At 36.4% G+C, this 21,310-nt stretch overlaps 5 protein-coding genes and 1 pseudogene across 6 annotated transcripts; all 6 read right to left on the bottom strand.

The window, feature by feature from the left end:
* Positions 1-49: 49 nt before the first annotated feature.
* Positions 50-3,073, bottom strand: LOC104708742 (pentatricopeptide repeat-containing protein At5g03800). The gene has a single exon (XM_087460830.1). The coding sequence runs from the start codon at positions 2,851-2,853 to the stop codon at positions 193-195; it is 2,661 nt and encodes an 886-aa protein (XP_087316956.1). The 5' UTR covers positions 2,854-3,073; the 3' UTR covers positions 50-192.
* Positions 3,074-6,504: 3,431 nt separating this feature from the next.
* Positions 6,505-7,699, bottom strand: LOC104708741 (protein TERMINAL FLOWER 1). The gene is made up of 4 exons (XM_087460829.1): positions 7,407-7,699; positions 7,120-7,181; positions 6,942-6,982; positions 6,505-6,854 (listed from the first exon to the last, which is right to left on the bottom strand). Exons 1-4 carry the CDS (start codon positions 7,614-7,616, stop codon positions 6,634-6,636), a joined length of 534 nt encoding a protein of 177 aa, XP_087316955.1. The 5' UTR covers positions 7,617-7,699; the 3' UTR covers positions 6,505-6,633.
* Positions 7,700-9,819: 2,120 nt separating this feature from the next.
* LOC104708739 (small ribosomal subunit protein eS28z/eS28y) lies at positions 9,820-10,672 on the bottom strand. The gene is made up of 2 exons (XM_019228992.2): positions 10,535-10,672; positions 9,820-10,239 (listed from the first exon to the last, which is right to left on the bottom strand). The coding sequence occupies exon 2, from the start codon at positions 10,236-10,238 to the stop codon at positions 10,044-10,046; it is 195 nt and encodes a 64-aa protein (XP_019084537.1). The 5' UTR covers position 10,239; positions 10,535-10,672; the 3' UTR covers positions 9,820-10,043.
* Positions 10,673-10,911: 239 nt separating this feature from the next.
* On the bottom strand, positions 10,912-12,536 carry LOC104708737 (ABC transporter I family member 1 pseudogene; annotated as a pseudogene). The gene is made up of 2 exons (XR_015563475.1): positions 12,443-12,536; positions 10,912-11,747 (listed from the first exon to the last, which is right to left on the bottom strand). The product of XR_015563475.1 is annotated as an ABC transporter I family member 1 pseudogene (transcript).
* Positions 12,537-13,356: 820 nt separating this feature from the next.
* Positions 13,357-16,110, bottom strand: LOC104708740 (malate synthase-like). Its single transcript, XM_010425354.3, has 4 exons — positions 15,602-16,110; positions 14,790-15,115; positions 14,374-14,704; positions 13,357-14,218 (listed from the first exon to the last, which is right to left on the bottom strand). Exons 1-4 carry the CDS (start codon positions 15,974-15,976, stop codon positions 13,562-13,564), a joined length of 1,689 nt encoding a protein of 562 aa, XP_010423656.1. The 5' UTR covers positions 15,977-16,110; the 3' UTR covers positions 13,357-13,561.
* Positions 16,111-18,337: 2,227 nt separating this feature from the next.
* Positions 18,338-20,207, bottom strand: LOC104708736 (uncharacterized). Its single transcript, XM_010425352.2, has one exon. It carries the CDS (start codon positions 19,871-19,873, stop codon positions 18,659-18,661), a length of 1,215 nt encoding a protein of 404 aa, XP_010423654.1. The 5' UTR covers positions 19,874-20,207; the 3' UTR covers positions 18,338-18,658.
* Between the last annotated feature and the right edge of the window lie 1,103 nt (positions 20,208-21,310).

The following is a 21,310-nucleotide window of genomic DNA, read 5'->3' as shown; positions in this document are numbered from 1 at the left end:
CCCCCAAACATTTTATTTCTATCAATTTCCACCCTGCCTCCCCAACAAATCCGAACCAAAACTCTCGTATATTAACAACTTACAAATTCTCATACAAAACAAACATTACAGAAACTAAGGTCTTAGTTGATTCACCAGAGATCTCTTTACAAGAAACACTAGAGTCTTCCAAAAACTAGAGTCCTGGTTGATTCACCACCGATCTCTACAAGAACACTTACCATTCACAAAATGATGAAACCCTGACGAATCTCTCAAAACTATCTCTTTCTTTACCACAACTGAAATATACTTGAAGAACTCGTGACAGTCACCACAGAGCATCACGTTCTTCACAACCCGAACAGGCTTCCCTCGAGTATTGCTCGTGAGAATGCCGTAAGTCACGGCGAGTTTAGCGCTGTGGTGAAACAAGAAACTCTTCTTCATAAACTCATCAACCTCCTGAAGAACAAACTCTGTGTTTGGTTCGTATCCAGCTTTCAGACATTCCATTATCAGTATCTCCAATCCGCTGTATATGTCTTTCTCTTGCGGGTGGGATGTGTCACGCGCGTGGAAGGAATGTACTTTGTTCTCATGGATTATCCAGCTTTTAGCAGGATGTTTCCGGTAACCTCTTTCCCGCATTTCTTCTCTTATGATTTCAGAGCGATGCCAGAGTCCGGAAGCCGAGTAGATGTTGGATTTGAGGATGTACTCAGACGGGCTTTCAGGTTTTGTCGATAGTATAAGCTTTGCTACTCGTTTCGCAACGCTTGTGTTTGAATGTACTCTGCAGCTATCAAGCAGAGCTCTCAAAACAGAGACCTCGGGCAGAAACGGCATCGAGTTTATTGTGTCTTCCGCTTCTTCAAGAAGACCCCAATGACCCAAAACACGGACGAATGCAGTATAATGTTCTGTTGTTGGTTCAATGTCATAGACAGTCTTCATGGAGAGAAACAGATCACGGCAGCTACTAAGCTTATTTGACTCTGTATACCGGAATGCAGAAATAACAAGAGTCAGTGTGATCTTGTCAGGCTTGATCCCTCCATCATTCATCCTCGACCATAGAGCCAGTGCCTCGTCACCATTTCTTTGAAGAATGTAGCAAGAAATCAAGCTGTTCCAAGAAACAACGTCATGATCTTGCATCGTTTTGAAAACTTTTATAGCATCATCTGAGTCCCAACATTTTGAGTACATGCTAATCAAAGAATTTCCCAAGGCTACATTAGAAAAGTACCCACCTTTAAGAGCATAGCAATGGATCTGATAACCCAATTCCCGAAACCCTAATGTCCCGCAGACAGCAAGAATCAAAGTCAAAGAAACTTCATCTAACAACAACTTTTCTTCACAGAGAGTGCGATGGAACAGCGATACAGCCTTATCAGGTAAGCCATTCCGAGCGTAACCACCAAGTATTGACGTTGTTGCCTTCGAGCTATCGAGATTAGAAGGCCATTGGTCAAACATCTCCTCAGCATCTGCCATCCTTTCACACCTTGTGCACATATCAAGCAATGCAGTCTGGATACAAGGGTTTAGAAGCAGACATCCAAACTTAATACAAAACCCGTGAATCTGTTCACTTACTTTCTTCTCTGAAACCAAACCACAAGCGTCCACAGCGCTTGTTAAACTGAAATCCGTCAACTCAACACCTCTCAGCAGCATATCAGTGAATAATTTCAGTGCCTTCAAGCCATGACCGTTTCTACAGAACCCAGCCATTAGAGCATTATAGGTAATAGTGTTTTTCTCAGTCATATCCTCGAATATCTCAACAGCGGAATCCACCATTCCAAATGCCATGTAAGCTGTGATCATCTCCGTGGAAGTAACGGCATCTTGCACCATCATCATCTCGTACAAACTCTCTACCTTTTCAATATCCCCAAACTTAGAATAAAACCCAATCAGAGCGTTATTCACACTCAATTCCTGCATCAACCCAATTCTAATAGCACGACCATGGAGTTCTCTGCCTCTCAATAAGTCATCACTAGAGCTCAAAAGAGTTGAAAGCGTAAAACGATCAACTCCAAGTCCTTCGACTCTGTTCATCTCATAAAACAAATCGAAAGCTTTATCAGTCATTCCTTCTTTCACCAAACTCGAAATCACAGTGTTCCACGAAGTCACATCTCTCTGAGGAATTTCATCAAACAACTTCAACACATCATCACACGAAGAACCCTTTGCGTACAAACTCATCAACGAATTACAAACAAAGACAGAATTCAAAAACCCTAATTTAACTATCAATCCATGAATCTGAATCCCAAGCGAGAATCGCGAAGCCCTCACGCAAGCAGTCAAAATCGCTACAAAAGTAAACTCATTCGGCTGGACAATACCTGATTTTCTCATCCTGAAGAAGACCTTAAGAGCCTCAATTTCAAGGTTCAATCTTGAAAACCCCGAGATGAGAGCTGTGTAAGAAACCACCGTCGGTGAAGTCATAGACACGAATACGAGAAAAGCCTCTCGAGGGAAACCAAGTTTGAGATACGTGGAGATAAGGGCATTGCCAAGACGGGTTTTTTCGACTCTGAGCTTAAGAAACGAAGCGTGCACAGCTCTTGTTACCTCGACGTCGTCGTATTGAGCAGACAAGCGAAGCAGATAGAAATACCCATCAACCATAGATTCAATCTCTTCCGTTTCTTTCTTCTCAAACAATGAGGAAGAAGAAGAAGAACGGTCATTGATGTTTACTGGTGAAAGAGACAGAGACGCAGAGAGAGAACAGAGGCGTTCTGGTTTCCGATAGAGCGAGAGAGAGGGATGAAGTTTGGGGCGAGGAATTGACGGTGGGATATGAGGAACATTGAGGAGGCAGTGGTGATTAACGGTGGACATGAATGTGATTAGAGAGAGAGGCTGCTGCTGGGCGCTAAATCGCCATGGATAAACCTTTTCACTTTCTCCTCTTCTTCTTCTTCTACATTTGAGAAGAAAGAGACCAACTTTTGTAATTGGGAAATTTAATTTAACTCCCTATACTATTGGAAAATATACAGAGTTTGCCCTATACTTTTTTTTCTCTATATCATTGAGTTTACTTTGTGACTTTGTCTACATGTATGTCGAAATGTACTTCATCTCCACTTTATGTTGTTTACTCCTCGTGAGTAACCTTGACACATGAGAGGGGACCTAGCACATATATATGAATATGAAGCGCACATTCGAAGCGCACAAACCAAAACCATACGAGGATCAAAACCTTAACACATGAAAGGGGACCTAGCACGACTCCTCGACACGTTTACCAATCAAATTTAGACAGCCTTTATAAACACAAAGCCCCGAATATTTAAAAGTTTAGAATCTTCATGTGTTTATACGAAGAACCAATGGACTCGGTCCAAGGGTTAGTATGTTTTTTTTGGCCATCTTGTTATTACACGAAACATCAAACATGACAGGTCGTCTCTTTTAATCGTAAGGTTATTGCATGTTGGTTTGTCCTCGTGATTCGTTCTAAATAGAAGTATGCCGGCTAATAATTTCCACTGATGGTTAATCACCAGGTTTGCGGCTTCGTACCGATGAAATAGAAGATGTTAATGTACTTTTGAATCTATGTACCGGTAGATATAATTCTTTAGTTAATGTCTGATTTGAATGATCTGATTTATATGTGTACCGTGAAAATTAAAATGAAAGAAAAAAAGTGCTCGTGTAAAAGTAGGAGGAAGTCATTACTTGTGACAAGACTTGAATTTGTGTAAATTATAGATCAGTTAGTGAGTACTAATTAAAAAAGATTGTACATCCATATAATAAATTAATATACTTACGAAAACAAAGAAGAAATAAAGTGAGCTAACACATTTATTTTTGGGCGAAGTATATTTAGATGTGGCAAAAATTTTGAGTGAAATGAGGGATGGAACAGAACAGAGAGTACGTGTTGATTTGTAATTACAAGGGCCACCCATTTTAAGAATAAACCTACTATCAGAAAATGTGTTTCACTTTTGGAAAAATACTTAACCATGAAAACAACTATAAGTAGCTAAACACAACAGTCACACTATGTCTTACTGAAGCCCTAACACTCTATAATGTTTTAGTTCAAAATGATTCATATCCTAATGCTGACACCATTTTTGGGAATGAATCATTTCTCATTATTAGGGAATGGAACAGAGCAGGTGTTGGATATGTAATAACACCAAACGAGGGGCCAGTCGTTTTATAAATAAACATATGTACTAATAATAATAAAATGTGTTTTACTTTTGGAAAAATATTAGGCTATGAAAATAACCACAAGTGGCTAAACACAACACATGCACATTATGTCTTACTGGAGCCCTAAGGGCATGATTAGTGGGAGTTACCAGGGTGATACTTTTATTAAACAAATAATAAAAAGAGGAGAGAGAAGCTAAAACCAAAAGAAACGTTACTTGCTGGAGAACTTTAAGAATCGTTACTTGCTTGAAACTAGACACATGTCTTTCATTTATTGGTGTACATATTAAAAATAAATAAAAAAGAAAAATGTATAGTAAATCTTTTTTTTTTTTTTTTTCTGAGAAACAATTGATCGGTTCTCCACTAAAGATGGTCTAAGACTCTATATAATATTCTACTAGTTCACAGTGTCTTTTTCAGGCAAATCCTAAGGTGTTTGCATGCCCTTGATTTGGTAGTCAATCCATTTGCCTACGTAGGTGTACTGTATATATGTACTAGATGTATATACATCTTTTTATATACCCTTTTTCAGTTTTTTAGTTTAATTATTTGAAGGGAACACTGTAGTAAAATAATAATTAGGCTTGAGAATTTTGGACTCAAAATCTTTGGAAGCAATAACTGCTTTAGATTTTGTTATGACACATCCATGTGTAGATAACCCTTATCCTTAACCATTCGTAATCTATAGCTACGATAGTAAATTTAAGATATAGAGATTTCATATATGTATCAACTATCAACCATCTTTTCTTTATATATAAAAAAAAGTATTTTTCATTCTAGATAAATTGAAAAATCAGCAAGTAAATAAATAAATTTAAAATTTGGATTTAAATAAAATTGAAAACAAACTTTAAATAGTTGAAGCATCTCAAACAGAGAAAACCTTGTTGTAGTGAAGACGAACAGGAGGAAACGATATTCCTTAAGCCTGAAGATCAACTTATTCTCGAAGTACTTACCCTCACATTACCTACTCAACTTCCCTTGTGTAAAGAAAAAAAAAGTTATACTCTAAACATTTTGCTTAACAATGTACTATTCAGCTTGGCTCTTGGTCCTTCGCATTCCCTATGCACTCGCAGCTAGTTACATCTCAAGAGGTAAGTCATCTCTTGAATGCCAACATACATTTGCTGGACTCACAACAAAAGTTTGAATACATTTGTTTCTGGTTTGTAATCTTTGGCTATAATGCCAATTCTAGCAGTTGAAGAATCATCAGTTGATGGGTCGAGTACTGAGTGATGGCCGTGGATGCACAAAAGATCCCTGAATTCAGACAGAAGTTGAAGTCTCTCATTGACGAACAGTAATGAACATCTTCTTCTTCTTATAGATTTCGGCTCACGGGTTGTTGTTGTTTATCGAACTCCACCAGTTTTGATGAGATTATTTAAGTGCTAAGGTTGTGTTGTTCTCCGACTTTCCTCCCCTGCATATTACTGGAACCCTTTAGCTTTTCTTTTTTTGCTAAAGGGTTTTATCTGAAAATGATTCTTAATTGTAGACTTGGATTAGAAATTGAGGCAGAATTGTTTATAATTGGATACACATTTGTACAGTTCTTTTCTTTGTAGTTACTAGATTAGAGATCTTGGAGAAACAAAACGCACGAGCTTGTGTAAACTTTTGTATTTTTACCTTTTGAAACTCAAATTAGATATTTTCAAAAGATGAAAACAGTAATGTTGACAAAAGTACTCAAGTATGTGTGGTGGATCACGCCGCCTAGAGGAATATAGTGGTAAAAATATAAAACAATATGAATATATATTACAAAAAATGATCTCAAATCTGTATATCAACCAGATATTTTTCCCGCTAGATTGTGTAAATCAGAACCAAGATTGTGAACAGCAAATGTGTGACTGCTGTTATCATCAAGCCATGTATGTATGTATAATAATTTATAAGGAGGATTTATGCTTCAACAATTTAGATTTTATTAATTACTAAGTACTTGTAACGTAGTGGATGCTATAAACATGATATGCAATTTAGTTTTTAATTTTTATCGTGATTGTATCATTATCAACACTTCTGTTAACTAAATTGATATATTGAGTTTATAAAATTGGTTAAAGAAAAATTATCGTTGATTATATCTTTAACATGAAAGTAGACTTCAGCACACAAGCAGAATAGATGGGTTTGTATAATAAATATATATATATATATATATACATATTTTGTGTAATAAAATATTTATTTGGTTTCTATATGTCTTTTTGTAGGTGTTGAAAAATAACATGTTTATCAAACAATAATATTATATTTTTATAGATTGGATATATATTTCAGATTCAACTCATTTTTGAAACTTTATTCAAAGTACGGAAATTCATAACATAAATAAACACGTGATTACAAATTTTCTCCAAACTGTTTTTTTTTTTTTTTTGCGTTTGATGGACATTAGTGAAACTAGCGTTTGCGAGCTGCTGTTTCTCTTTGTGCGTTAAAGAAAACAGCCGCAACAGGGAGACCGAGATCGTACTCGACCGCAAATTTACGAGTGTTGAAGTGATCTCGCGAAGGGATATTGGGGAAGATAACGCGTCTTTGCTTCTGCTTGAACAGAACAAACACAAACCTATGTATCCCTATGCTTGGCCTTGGCAATTCATAGCTCACCACCTCTTTTCCTATATTTGAATGCAAATCTTTATTTATAATTAACATTTAATATATATAATATTCTATATAATTCAAGATTCATGACGAGGCCTTACCAAATGTAGCATCTGTTGTACCGGGAATGTTTGTAACGAGCCTATTGAAACGTTCAACAAATTAATGAATAAATCAAAAAAAAAAATTAACTAGGGTTTTAAAATTAAAGAAGTATTGATATAGCAATGCATATGGGATATGGGCCCAAGTAATAAACAGGAAAGTAAAGAAACGTACCAGTGCAGGTGTTCTTTTAGAAAGGGGTCACTAGGACCTGGAACATCTGGGTCTATCATCACCTGTTTTGCATTTCAGTTGAGTTTTTACCATCAATGACAAAAAAGGTAAAAATGGAATTGATTATAACTAATGGTATAGTTTATAAAATCATTATACTGTCCCTAAATCTTTTCCCCAAGGAGTCAGAAAATGGAAAACATTTAAGAGGAAAAGGAAGTGAACAGTTTGATATGTTTTGGCAAAAACCAGCACCCCAACATTTTGATTTATATATATATACATACCAAGGTGAAGAAGGATCTGAGATCACCACCATAGATCTCAACTCTAGGCTTGGAGGAGACAGAGGAAGGAAAGAGCTCATGGCCATTGGAGACTTGCTTCTTGTTATAACTCACATTCATCTTAGTTGTTGGAGTGAAGAAATCAAGAACATCTCCTACCACTCTCCCCACGATCAATGGCTCTATCACTCTAGTTCCCATATTCTCCATTTCTTTTTGGTTAAGTTTCTTTCTCTTTCTATATTTAATTGTGGGTTTAAGTGAACTTAGAGAAAAAGAGAGGTTTGTAGTGATGTGGAGCCAAAGAAGGCGACCAAGACGTCTATTTATACGGCTTTCCCAACTTAGAGAGAGAGAAGAGAGAGAGAGATTAGGGGCAACCTAAAAGATTAATAGACATCAATTCCTAATAATTACGTGTTCTAACCTCATTTTTTCACTTCTCAATTTTTTGTTTGTCTAAACATATATACTAACGGCCTAATCTTTTAAGCGACTAACTTAAGGTGACTTAAAAAATTATAAATTTAAGAAATATTAATACTATCACAGATAACCTTTTTTTTCAGCTACTATCACACATAACCAATTAATTATGATAATGTTTTTATGAAGAATTTATTAAAAATACAGTGTTCAATAGATTTCGATAACTACATATTTTGTGAAGTGTTAAAAAAAAACTATGATTTGAAAATATTTTTGTAGATAGAGGCCATTTCTTGAGGTTTTTTTATTCATTATTTGAGTGCTTCAGCAACATTGTCATATCACGGTTTCAACCCCTATCTCTGACCATAACTTTATCTATGAACCAAATCGCTAGATATTAATCAATAATTGAGTTCACTAATCTATAGAATCCTAAAATCTTTTGAGTCACCGAGAACAAAAACCACTGGAGCCCAAAATTCGACAAAACTCGTAGGTAGCTAGACATCTCGGCGACTAAATTAATTCAAGAGCTATAATTTACTCATTGGTCCATGAATTCAAAAAATAATTTTCACTAGGAAATTTGATTGGCCAAAAGAATTAAGGAATTTGTTATATTAACAGTGTCATCGTACTTTGATTCTATTTACAACTACGGATAAAATTATTGCTCAAAGGTCATTTCACTGTCGTAAGATGGGAGTTTTTGTCCTTTGGCATTAATAACAAAACTAATCAAAATTAACTGTAGTTACTATGAGTTTTAAATATTATTAAGGTATTAGTCATATATGTATTGTACAAAACACAGGGATATTACTTAAATACAGTATATATGGACTAAGGCGTCGTGTAATAAAGTGGTAAAAAATCAAATAGATTTTGCATTGTCAACTAAAAACAAGAAGAAAACAAAGAGGTTAAAAGAGAAAAAAAATCTCGCAGATTTGGGCCTCCTTGCTCGTGGAACGACAACGCATTGTTGGATAGATTCTATAGATGAAAATCTTATCTATAGTAATCAGTAAATCCTTATACATGGCTTCTCTGTATAATTTGGTTACAAAACCTTACAAATTCTGAAATTTTTTTACAAAGACATTTTTTAATCATAATCTGAAATACCTTAAGTGTGATGAAAATAACAAAATCCCTAGACTAATTATTTTATATAAAAAAAAAACACAAAGGTTTTCTGGAATATAATTCCTATTATGGATTCTCCACTAAACAATAAATTAATTTAATTTCTTAATAGAAGCAAGTCTTGATTGATACTTTATTCAAATTGGGTAATTAATCAGAGAATAAAGGCACAAAGCAAAATAGATAAACTTATTATAAACCTGATCACATCATTCACATAAGACAAATTCTCCAACAAGAAAAGAGAAACAACATCAGTGCGTTCAATTTTAGACAAGTAGACAAACGTATCAATTAGTTTAGAAAGCTTAATCCAAAAGAAGTTGCAACAACTCATGAGTCATGACCAATCTCCAAATGTTCAAGTACAACGAACAAAGCCGGTTTACGAAAACCCAAGTACGGGAAGCGTAGGTCACTTTAGTGACAAACTGACAACGTAATAGGATGTTACTGATTGGTTTAAACTGACCCGTTTCAAGTCGAAACTCACTGCAGGGCTAAGATCAAGGCCAGCCTCAAAACGGACCAGGACAAAAGAAAAGGATCGTGATGAGGTATGAGATATTTTGGTTAGAAAAACTACTTTGAAGCATATCATTTTTGGGCTTGTAGTTTCCAATAGCAGATGTATTATCTTTACTTGTCTCAAGCGACATTTTGGAGGGTTTGAACTAATTTAAGCCAGATCAGTGAACAATACAATATTCTTCTTTGTATGTACGACTTGGGTTGATGGCAAACCCCCCCAAGTTAAGAAGCTAAAACTCAAGAACTAGTTTCCCTTGGTTTGGATTGAAGCAAATGGAGGATGCAGAACACATTCTTGACGTGAGTGATCAATGTCTTATCACATTTCTGACCAAATCGAGAAAAGGTAACAGATTTGGAATAACAAACAACCAGGAACACTTAAAAATCCAGCAATTGTCTTAAATTGCAACAACAAAATTCATACTCAAAAGCATAATCACTAATCCAATCAGAGAAAGCAAAAGACAAATAGCCAAAATGTTTTCTTGATTCCGCTTTGTAGAGTAGCAGGAAGAAGAAGAATCAACGGAGTCTTCTGGCTTCTCTCTCAGACTCTAGCAAGGTTAAGATATCACCTTCCCTCACTGGTCCTTTAACATTCCTCATGATGTAACGATCAGAATCAGTGAACTTGACTCGAACCTGAGTGACCTGACCCCTTGAACCCGTCCTACCCATGACCTTAACCACCACAGCGTGCTTAATCTGAGAATCCATTCTGATAGAATAATAGACCAACCAAGAAGAACATTTAACATGAGAAATTCACACAGCACACCAATGAAATGCATACAAAATCATGTAAAGCAATCAAACTTTACAGAAGAACCTTCCTATCACATTCAGAATAACTTGTTACAGAAGCTAGGGATTCAATTATGTATCTAACAAAACAAAACAGAGGATAATTCTAATGACAACACAGAGATAGCCGAGAAAATAATCGTACGAGATTGCAATCGATTTCCCAGATGATACAACAGATAAGATTCGGTAAGCAAATGAAGAGAAACCTGTAGACGAAGGCTGACGACGGAGACCGGAGGAAAGAGCTTGGCGGCGGTAAGCGGCGTGAGAGAGGCAAAAACCCTAATTTTTCCAGAGACGCAACAATGAGGGATTCCTTTTGGTTTTTATAGGCCTGCTTAATTTCGGTACTTGGTTATCGATAACCGTATCGGTTTAGACATTTTTAAATTTTATTTTCGCCTAGCCGGTATACTATTGGTTCTTTAACCTGTTGCAATTTTAAAATTAGCATGCGTATTACTGTACCTTTTTTGTAGAGCATAGATGTATTTGCCTGTTTGACCAGAAACCAAATATTCATTTGTCTTTCCATAAAACTTATAGTTAAGTTATTCAGTTTTAGGATAAGTTTATAAAAACATTACATGAAATTTTGACCTTAGATTTACCAAAAATGCTTTAACCAAATCTGCTCGAGGATATACTCATATTGCATTACACAAGGTTCAAAATAAAACACCCTTTGATTCTTCTACTAAGAAATGTCTGCACGATCAAGCATATCAATCAAAGTCATTTTTCTTGGAAACCTAGGAGGAAGCCTCAAGATCATAGCATCTTCAATGTCAATAGGAAGATGAGTGGCAACAATCACAATCCCTCCCTTTTTCCTATGCTCTGCAATGATATACTCGAGCAATCTAACTCCTTCATCATCCAAAGCAACTGATGGTTCGTCCAAAAGCCAAATCGGTCTGTCGATAGCGAGTAGCCTAGCAAGTTGCAACCTTTTCCTCTGACCCATTGACTACATTCTTGACTTCTCTTTCACCAACCTCCCTAAACCCATTAGCTCCAATGCCGGTTGTGCTTTGCCGATTTTATTCTCGAGAAGTTCAAACCATTGGACATTGTCGAGTACAGTGAATCTCTCTTTGATGGCGTCTTTTAAAGAGATCCAGTTGAGTTGGAGTTTGTACTGTTGGAAGATTCCCGACTGAGTTATGTCGTGACCGTTCCAGAGGATTTCTCCAGCAGATGGTTTTGAGAATCCAGCTAACATTCTCAAGAACGTTGATTTACCGGATCCGTTGGTTCCAGTTAAGACAAGTGCACCACCGTCATGACGAGATACGTTCACATGTCTTAGAATCTGCTGCGCGTTTCTCATACAAGAGACGTTTTGAAGAAGAAGCCGCGGGATTTGAGGCCTCCTGATGGACATTTGTTGGGAGAGATGATATTTCACACCCGTATCTGAAGGAAACATAGCCATTAGAGTAAATCTATGAACAAAAAAGGCAAACGAATTGTGTACAATAAGTTCAGAAACAGGATTGATCATAGAAGATATGAGTGCTAAATCTCTATGTCTAAAGAAACAGAGCAGCCATTAAGACTTAAGAGTGTCCAAATCTATAAAACAAAAGCTTTATGAATAGTATAGCTTAACTTGAGATACTGGACTGATCATCACAGGACAATTACTATTCACCGGTTATGCAAAACACAGTTTTTTTTCTAAGATCACCACATATATAATAATAATTAAACAATGCAGTGGCGAAGTACACATGAATCCGAGTGGTAGAGATTCTAAGATCAAAACTTGAGTAGCAGATCCTAAAGGTGGAGACCATTCCGTAAATTTTACAGAATAATTAGTAAGAAACTAGAGAACTGGATCCTAAAGTTGAGAGCTGATATTAAAGAACGCGTTCAATTATAGACGGATCACAAGGTCGGATAAAAAAAGACAGATCAAACCGACCACAGTTTCGTAAAGAACCCTAGCTTTTAGATATGTACAGACAGCTCAGAAGTCAAAGAGAAATAAGAAGGAAATCTACAGATAAAATCTCAGATAAGAACTATTCAAAGACAAAGACACAAACTTTCGTAAAACCAATGATCTCAAGATAAAACCCATATTCACAAAATGAACTTCTTACCTGAAAAAATCGAACCAGGAGAGAGTGATTGAAGAAGAAGAAGATGCGATTCCGATTTTGCAGAGAAGACGATTCTCTTTGGTTTAGGGTTTTTTGTTTTGATAACCGACCGTGAATTTTATGATCAAACCAATAAATTTGTTGGCTCACCTACGGGATCAATCTAATTCAACTGGTCCAACCCGGTTTAGTCTTTTTTTTTTATTTATTTTCCAAAAATCAGAACAGTTTAAGTGCCTCATATCACTCACTATCAAGATAAACCGTAGCAACGGTCGTCAAGTGTGATGGCCTGATGGGCTAGTGGCTACAAGAAAAAAAAATAAAAATAGACTTTCAATTTAGTTTCATATTCGTCGTATATGAGGCACTTGAATCCATTCTGATAGAGAATAGACCAACATGAGAAATTAACACAGCACACCAATGAAATGCATACAAAATCAGCAGCAAACAATACATAGTTTCATGTAAAGCAATCAAACTTTACAGAAGAATCTTCTAATCACATTCAGAATAACTTGTTACAGAAGCTAGGGATTCAATTATGTATCTAACAAAACAGAGGATAATTCTAATGACACAGATTCGATACAACACAGAAAATAATGGTACGAGATTGCAATCGATTTCCCAGATGATACAACAGATAAGATTCGGTAAGCAAATGAAAAGAAACCTGTAGACGAAGGCTGACGGCGACCGGAGAAAAGAGCTTGGCGGCGATAAGAGAGGCAAAAACCCTAATTTTTCCAGAGACGGAAGAATGAGGGATTCCTTTCCGTTTATATAGGCCTGCTTAATTTCGGTACTCGGCGGGTTATTGATAGCCGGATCATACGCTCTGCTTTTGGCTTTACCTCCAATATCCATGCGACTGCTGTAGAAACATTTACCTCCAATATCCATACGACTGCTGTAGAAACATTTATTTCTTATTGGAAATAAAAGAGCAAGTTCATGTTTATTACAATATAAACCAACATATCGAAACTAGTAAAAAAAGAAAAACACATTTGAGAAACAGACCAAAATGATAGAAGCACAAAACTCATATTATCTCAAACATCTTCAATCTTTCCTTCCCTTTTTTCTTCTTCTTCTTCATCCTTTGTTCTTTCAGAGCCTTGAGACATTGATAGGGTGATGAGCTACAATGTGATTATACACGGCAAGTGTGAGAAAATCGTCAAGCTCAGGAGCAGTACACTGCTTTGTAAACATCTTGCAAGCTTCCTTATGCATTCCTTTCTTGAACTTGTCTTTCCCAACTTCTTTCTCAATTCTTTCCATCTCTTCTTCCACTACTCTCCCAAACAACTCTTTACTCACCCGAACTCCAAGCCCGTCTCCATCCAGTTCCACTCCATACCTAATCCATTGCCAGTTCTGGACACGGCTTATCTCAGCCGTAGCTGCGTCCTCCATTAGGTTATATAGTGGCACAGATCCTGATCCTGTTAACCACGCGGCTAAGTATTGGATTCCCACACGTGTGTTCAGCCTTAGACCCTCGAGTGTTCGCACTCCTCGAGGTATTTGAAGCAGATCCTCCTCTGTTATCGCGGATGCGTCTTCGCGCTTCATTGATTTGATTTGGTTTGGATTTTTGCCCATGTGGCCTGTGAATGCTTCCACGCAGATTGGGATGAGTCCTGGATGAGCCGCCCATGTTCCATCATGCCCTGCTCTTACTTCTCTCAGCTTATCTTTCCTCACAAGATCCAATGCCATCTCATTCGCTTTCTGGTCATCTCTTATCGGAATCTGAGCCGCCTGATCATCACAGCACACCACATATATAAGTCAAGATCATTTATACATGACTTTATAATAATATTGCACTAAGTGTTCAAGCTTCAAACAGAGATATGTTTTATAGTAGTCGTGATAGTGAGTAGTGAACTAGTGTTAGTTAAGAGGGGACTAACCATGCCGCCCATGGCGTGGACACCGCGCTTATGACAAGTACGGATGAGAAGATCCGAGTAACTTCTCATGAAATGTTGTCCCATGCCGACTAGGACACGGTCTGGTAAGAGACGGTCAGGGTGAGACTGGAAGGTCTTGACATAGCTGAAGATATAATCCCACCTTCCACAGTTCAAACCAACCGAGTGATCACGCAGTTCATATAGTATCTCATTCATCTGGAAAACAGCGGGGAGTGTCTCGATCAGTACTGTCGCTCTAATGCTTCCTCTCTCTATTCCAGCCATCTTCTCAGCTCGCTCGAACACACTGTTCCATATCTTTGCTTCCCTGTCAAGAAACCAAAAGCAACCTAATTACTTCTAAACCGAAAACATCAATTCAATGACTGAACCGGGTCGATCTGGAGAGGTACCTAGAATGTTCCATTTTGGGGAGATAGAAAAAGGGTCCAAAACCGGAACCTTGAGTCTGTCTAAATTTGGCGTAGTTGTGGAAGAAGTAAATGCCAAAATCGACAAGACATCCAGTGGCGGGTTCACCGTCGATGAGGATGTGAGCCTCCGGGAGATGCCAACCTCTTGGCCGGACAAAGAGCTTAGCAGTTTGGTCGTTAAGCTTGTAAACTCTGTTCCTTGACTTGTCGTGGAACGTAATGGATCCATCCACTGCTTCTTTCAAGTTCACATGCCCTCTCATCAGATTCTCCCAACTTGGAGACAACGCGTCCTCGAAATCAGCCTGTTCAAACTCAACAAAAGATATTAACTTGATTTGCATGTCGTTTATATTCTAAGTTTCTAACAGACGCATTACAAATCGAGGCGATAGAAAAAAACCGAACCGGTTCGAACGCCAAGGATATCAAATAAAATCAAAGTAGACCACACCGAACAAATTCGTTATTAATTAGCATTCACACACGGAACCGGGCATCAAACCAAATCAAAACTAGAACCGAAACAAACACAACTACTAATTTTGGCCAATCACTCCCAGTTCAAGCTTTAAATTATAAACTCAACCAAACTCGACTTAAACCAAATTGAAGTCGGTTCAATTACTTTTACAAGGTTTAAAATTGTATTAAACTTAAACCAAATCCAATCAAATTGGTTAAATTATCAAATCCTTTCCCATTCCGGCCAAACCCAAACTGAACCGGGTCCGATATATGAAAACATAGTCCTAAAACAAAAACAGAATGAGAAAGGGATATAAACTGACCATGAAGACTTTAGCTCCGGAGTTAAGAGCGTTGATGATCATCTTCCTCTCGACCGGACCGGTGATCTCAACTCTTCGGTCAGCAACGGCGGGAGGGACGGAGGCACAGACCCAATCACCGTCCCTGATAAACTTAGTGGAAGGGTCAAACCCAGGAACGCCTCCGGAGTTGTAACGCCGTCGTGCCTCTCTCCGGCACTCCATAGCGTACCTCACGTGCCCACGAAACTCTCTCTGTAACTCAGCCACGAACCCAAGAGCCTCTCTAGTCAGAATCTTGGCGAAGATTTGGTCGTACCGTCCTCTAACCTCCACACCTTCCGGCGCATCGTAGACGGCGACGTTTGGTCGATAAACTGAGGTCTCAAGTTCCATATTTTTGCCTTGTTTCTTTCCAAATTTTTGTACGTGTATAAAGATATCTGATCGTATTATGAGTTATAAAGGTGGCAATGGATAGGTACAATTTGGGATACACATTGACATGTGTGCCTCTTTTCGGAGAGTGTGCCAAGTTATGTATGATTTTCGTCATCATATTGGTTAGGATAGGATTATCTCAAATTTTATATATGTATGTTGTATTTATATAATAATTTTTACCAAAAAAAAAAATTCATATAACAGTAATATCCTTTTATACAACAATAAGTTAGGGGACTTTGCAAATACAATTGTTGATAGATGGACCAACAAACAAAGATAACGTGATTGTTAGGATATGAAATCCAATTTTTTCTAGTGAGTTGAAGTAAAATTATAGAACAGTTTTGAGAAGATTATACACAATAATAACATAACTAAGCACATGCATTCATATTATTAGTCAAAAACACCTTATTCAATAAATGACATGATTTTGGGGGAATTATTTTTGTCAAAACTTTTGTTAAACATGTTAATATATTACTCTGTTATAACACTTTTTTATATTGCTTTGTTATAACACTTTTTGATACTTGATTGAATCTTTACCAAAATACCAATTATCATTAAATGATATTTAAAATCTTAACTACTTAGCAAAATTAATACGTTGACCAAGGCTTTTTTTTCTTTAATTAAATCCATCAAAGTCTACTTAAGAAGTTAGGTTGTCTATTTGAGCTAAAAAAAACAAAAAAAAAAGTTAGTTGTATGCCTTCCATTTTACTCCTATTAAACAAACACAAAGGTTAGTTGAAAGATGAATCGCCTCTCTAATTTTTTGTTTGTCATGGTTTTGTGTATCGGATTGTGTAATGCAGTTCTGTTTGGAAAAAATCTAGTACAATTTAAGAATTCTGTTAGTTCAGGAAAACAAATCAATATCTTTTGTAAATTGAACAAGCACCAACTTTTCATAGTTTTTTTAAAACGTGGACAAATCTATAATTATAGTTTTCATGGTCAATTTGTTATCACAATCAAAATGGATTGTGACATAAGAGAAGGAGACCTTAAATTTGTAAGGATAAGGGCACATCAAGGTTCTAGTGGTGCATTTGATCATGGTAAACAAACTTTTGGGATGTGAGAGAAGATGGAATTTACTTTACACATGGTAAAGATATGCCAAAATTAGTGTATAAATGGTAAAGAAGCTTCAAAGTTATATTGTATATGGTGCTAAAGTGTCTTTAAAATAAAATTTATTTATCTTTGTATAATTTATTACTTCATATTTTTTTGTTATTGGAATGGATCATATTAATAAAATATTGCAATAGCATTTGTTGTCTATGTAACTATCTCGATAGATTTTAGAAATATTTTTGTTTAGAAAAAACAATAAATGTAAATTACAAAAATATAAAGAAATTATATAGAGCATGTTTGTTATGTTGCCGCTGCGTCTCCTTCCGGCGGCCAAAATTTTAATATCATTATGGCCAAATAAATATGAAAATTGCCACTACGACTACTTTTACGGAGATTTCCGGTATATCATGTCTCGCCATAAAAAACAGGCGATAGTTTTAACTGCCGCTGCGACTTGTTTTAACAAAAGCGATGACTTGTTTAAACAGAAGGAGCAACTCATTGCAAAGATTTAAACTCCGGCAACCTTTTTTTTTTTAGTCGCACGATGTGGTTGCTGCGGCAACTTAACGAACAGGCTCATAATCATCTTCATATACAAATGAGTTAGGAGACCTCATTACCAAAAAAAAATGAGTTAGGAGACCTTGGAAATACAGTTGAAGATGATATGTTGTTGTTGATAGATGGCCCAACAAATGAGATAACGTGATACGAAATCCAATTTTTTTCTAGTGAGTTAAAGTAAAATTATTGAAAAGATTATACACAATAATAACATAACTAAGCACATGCGTTGCATATGGTTACGCAACAACACCTTATTTAATAAATGACATGATTTTGGAGGATGTAAAAAGTATTTTTGTCAAAACTTTTATTAAACATGCTAATATATTACTCTGTTATAACACTTTTTGATACTTGATTGATTATTTACCAAAGTATCAATTATCATTTAATTATATTTCAAATATTAATTAGCAAAGTTGTTTTCTCTGAAATGAAGCCCATCAAAGTCTATTTAAGAAGTTTAGGTTGTCTATTGAGCTAAAAAAAAAAAAGTTAGTTGTATGCCATCTATTTTATTTGAATCATGTGGGTCGACTCGCACCACCAGGTAAGCGAAGCATTAGTAGATACCAATATAAGTAGACATGGACAAGCACCTTTGAATTGCAAAATCAAACCTAGCTAGGAGTGATGCCATTAAAAAACCATAAAAAATATGTGGTTCATCAAAATTATCTCCTTGAAGAAAGTACTAATCAAAGCGATATTTAAAATGATTGTACAAATTGAATTGAATCGTAAAAGAAAAAGAAAAAAAAGGACTACAAAAACATTAGGAACAAACTCCATTAAACTAGCACACACCACCACCAAGAGCCCTAAACACGGCTTTAGAGAAACTCTCTCATCAAATCAATTATTACACAAACCAAAATCAACAACACTTCAAATCCAAAGTCAGAGTCCAAAAACTAAAGTCATCCCTCTTCCAAATTTCTCCCCAATTTAACCAATCCATGATTTTTAAGAGCAAATTGGACATAAAACCAAACCATTCTCATTACACTCCAAACACTTAACCATACTCTTCTTCTCTTTCTCCATAACCTTGCAACTACCATTGCAAACCACACACATCACAAACCTCATACCTCCGCATCCACGGCAGCAACCTCCTCCTAGCCTCGCCGCCGGGATACCTTCGAGTAAAATCCCCAATTTGCCCTCTTCCTCTAACTTCATCACTTCCTCAACACTTCCTACCATCCTCCCTTTCACGAACACAGCCGGTATCTTCACCTGTTTCGCTCCCACGAGTCCCCTGATCTCTTCCTTGAACACCGAGTGCATCGACACATCCCTCTCCGAGAATCTAACTTCGTGAGAATCTAATATCGATCTCACCACATTACAATCCTCAAACGTCTTCCTTATCCCTCTGAGAGTTGTTATATATATAACCACCGAGTTCTCTCCTCCAGGTGGACATTTCACCGGGAAATTCTCAAGGATTCTCTCTGTTCTTCTCACCGGAGAGATCACCATCTTGATCTGCTCTTGCTCTTGAGACAACTCTCTCTCGTAAGAAGCCACGAGATCTGGATCGAACATTGGACTATAACTCTTCCTCCTCTGAGTCGTCTGAGCAATCACCAGAGACGACGGTTCATCAGATTTCAAAGGGAAACTCAAACGCATGACGCCTCTCTTTGGAGTTTCGAGAAGAATGTTCTTCGGCTTCAGAATCTGATTCGGACTCACACCTCTCGAGCTACTATTATTATTCCCCACTCCTCTGTTGTTGTTCTCTTTACCACCAAATCTCTTACTACTCCCTCTCTTCGGAGACTCAACACTAATATTAGTAGACTTCACCGGAGTCTTCCACGATTTCCCGAAAATGCCACGAGATTTGGGACTGATCAACTTCTGTGGATTAGTAGTAGAGACGTGCATTGAATCTTCAAGATCTTCCATAAGTTCCCAAGTGTTGATAATCTCCGGATCATATCTCTTTACAGATCTCCTTGGTTTGATCACAGATTCATCAAAGACTTCTCCTTTCGTGAGTTCCTGTAGTAACTTAGGAGGAGGAGGAGGAGAAGTCTCTGCTCGTTCTTCGATATCGAGATGACCATAAGTAGTTGAAGTAAGAGAGACAATGTGATCGCCGCCGTTGTTGACTCTAATCTCTCTTATCAGTTTCTTCTTGCCTAGTTTCGAAGAAACACAACCCATCTCTCTCTCTCTCTCTTGATGATTTTTACTGTGAGAAGTTTTTATTTTTTTTTATTTTTTTGGGGGAAGAACAGAGATTGAAGAAGAAAGGAGTTATTTAGTTTATATTTTCGAAATTTTTTTTAATTACTTTCAACGGTCATCTTTTTTTCGAACGGACATTGTGGAAGTGTGAAGTGGATCGAGAGATTTTTGTCGGAAGTCCCTCATCTTTATGTTTTATTTAGATTTTACCGTATTATCTTTTAACGTTTCTGACTAGTCCTCTTGTGGGTTTGTACTTAAACTTCTAATTTATTTCAGTTTTCTCCCTAAAGTATTTGTTTGTTTCGTTTTAAACCCTTGGACTCTATTACTATTTCTTCGTCTTGATTCTTTCAATTTGCAGACTGCAGCAACGGTTCTATTATTGTACGTTAAGCGAACGTTAAACGCTTTCCAATTTTACCTGTCCATATGAATTTATATATATGTTTTAAGTTACAAAGTTGACCATTCTTAATTATATTATTTGTTATATAAACTTATGAATCGAGTTTGTTGCTTGGGGACTATATAGGTTATATACATTGTTAGATTTTTTGTGTGTGTTAAAATTGTTGAAAGCTTAACCGTTTCAAATTTATGTTTTGTTTGATGATATCGATTAAACTTTTGAAGGTAAAGAAGTAAATAAATATGGAAGATGGAACCATATTGTTATTTTATTACTAAAGAGAAAATAATATATTTTGACATAATGGAGGGCATGGTATTTTGAAAAATATTTTAATAGAAAATCTAGACATAACCTCACCCAAGATTTCACTTTAAATTAAAAAGATTGAAATAATGACAGAAAAATAGTATAAATCTGAATCATAATGCCACCATACGGAAACGAACCGTGCTTAGCCTTTTTCAGTCTACCTTTTTGTAAAGGCATTTAGTTTTCAAATAGAATTTCATGAGTCACACACAATAAATTACATTTGTACTGCTACTATATAGCAAAAAGAAATATTTTGGTTATTGATAATCGTTATTTCTTGACCCTACCAAACGTTGGCATTCCCTCCATTTTACGTATAAATTGATATTTTTTTAGCTTAAGATATCGATGAAAATGTAATCATATCAAGCAATTAACTAACATAATCCGTAACTAAAGTACACTAAACGACAATTTAACCACTAACAACAACCAAACAATTTATAGTCATATTTTGAACTTTAGATTTTGAATTTTCAATTTTTTTGTCTATAGGTTAATTAAATAACTAATTTTGACAAAATCTATATACAAAAGGACACAGAAAAAGAAACAAAAGATCATCCAAATTGATAATTAAATGAACGGACCACAAATTTGTTGACTGTTGAGGGACCTTTGCAATCATATAGTATAACTGGATTCGGACCACTTCTTCCTCCGACATTATCTTTGGCTCTTTCAAA

This window comes from Camelina sativa, chromosome 8, assembly GCF_030686135.1.
Source record: "Camelina sativa cultivar CO46 ecotype springtype chromosome 8, ASM3068613v1".
NCBI lineage: Eukaryota > Viridiplantae > Streptophyta > Magnoliopsida > Brassicales > Brassicaceae > Camelina > Camelina sativa.
The sequence above is the reverse complement of the archived record's forward strand: the minus strand, read 5'-3'. Positions and strand labels throughout refer to the sequence as shown.

Excerpts from the sequence above, each read along its gene's own strand:
- LOC104708736 (XM_010425352.2), bottom strand. The coding sequence starts at position 19,873 with ATGGGTTGTGTTTCTTCGAAACTAGGCAAGAAGAAACTGATAAGAGAG.
- LOC104708739 (XM_019228992.2), bottom strand. The coding sequence starts at position 10,238 with ATGGATTCTCAGATTAAGCACGCTGTGGTGGTTAAGGTCATGGGTAGG.
- LOC104708742 (XM_087460830.1), bottom strand. The coding sequence starts at position 2,853 with ATGTCCACCGTTAATCACCACTGCCTCCTCAATGTTCCTCATATCCCA.
- LOC104708741 (XM_087460829.1), bottom strand. The coding sequence starts at position 7,616 with ATGGAGAATATGGGAACTAGAGTGATAGAGCCATTGATCGTGGGGAGA. Across the intron at positions 7,182-7,406 it reads TCAGATCCTTCTTCACCTTG|GTGATGATAGACCCAGATGT; the intron begins GTATGTATATAT and ends AATGCAAAACAG. Across the intron at positions 6,855-6,941 it reads TACAACAGATGCTACATTTG|GAAAAGAGGTGGTGAGCTAT; the intron begins GTAAGGCCTCGT and ends ATTCAAATATAG.
- LOC104708740 (XM_010425354.3), bottom strand. The coding sequence starts at position 15,976 with ATGGAACTTGAGACCTCAGTTTATCGACCAAACGTCGCCGTCTACGAT. Across the intron at positions 14,705-14,789 it reads CCCAAAATGGAACATTCTAG|GGAAGCAAAGATATGGAACA; the intron begins GTACCTCTCCAG and ends GTTTCTTGACAG. Across the intron at positions 14,219-14,373 it reads TCCACGCCATGGGCGGCATG|GCGGCTCAGATTCCGATAAG; the intron begins GTTAGTCCCCTC and ends TGTGATGATCAG.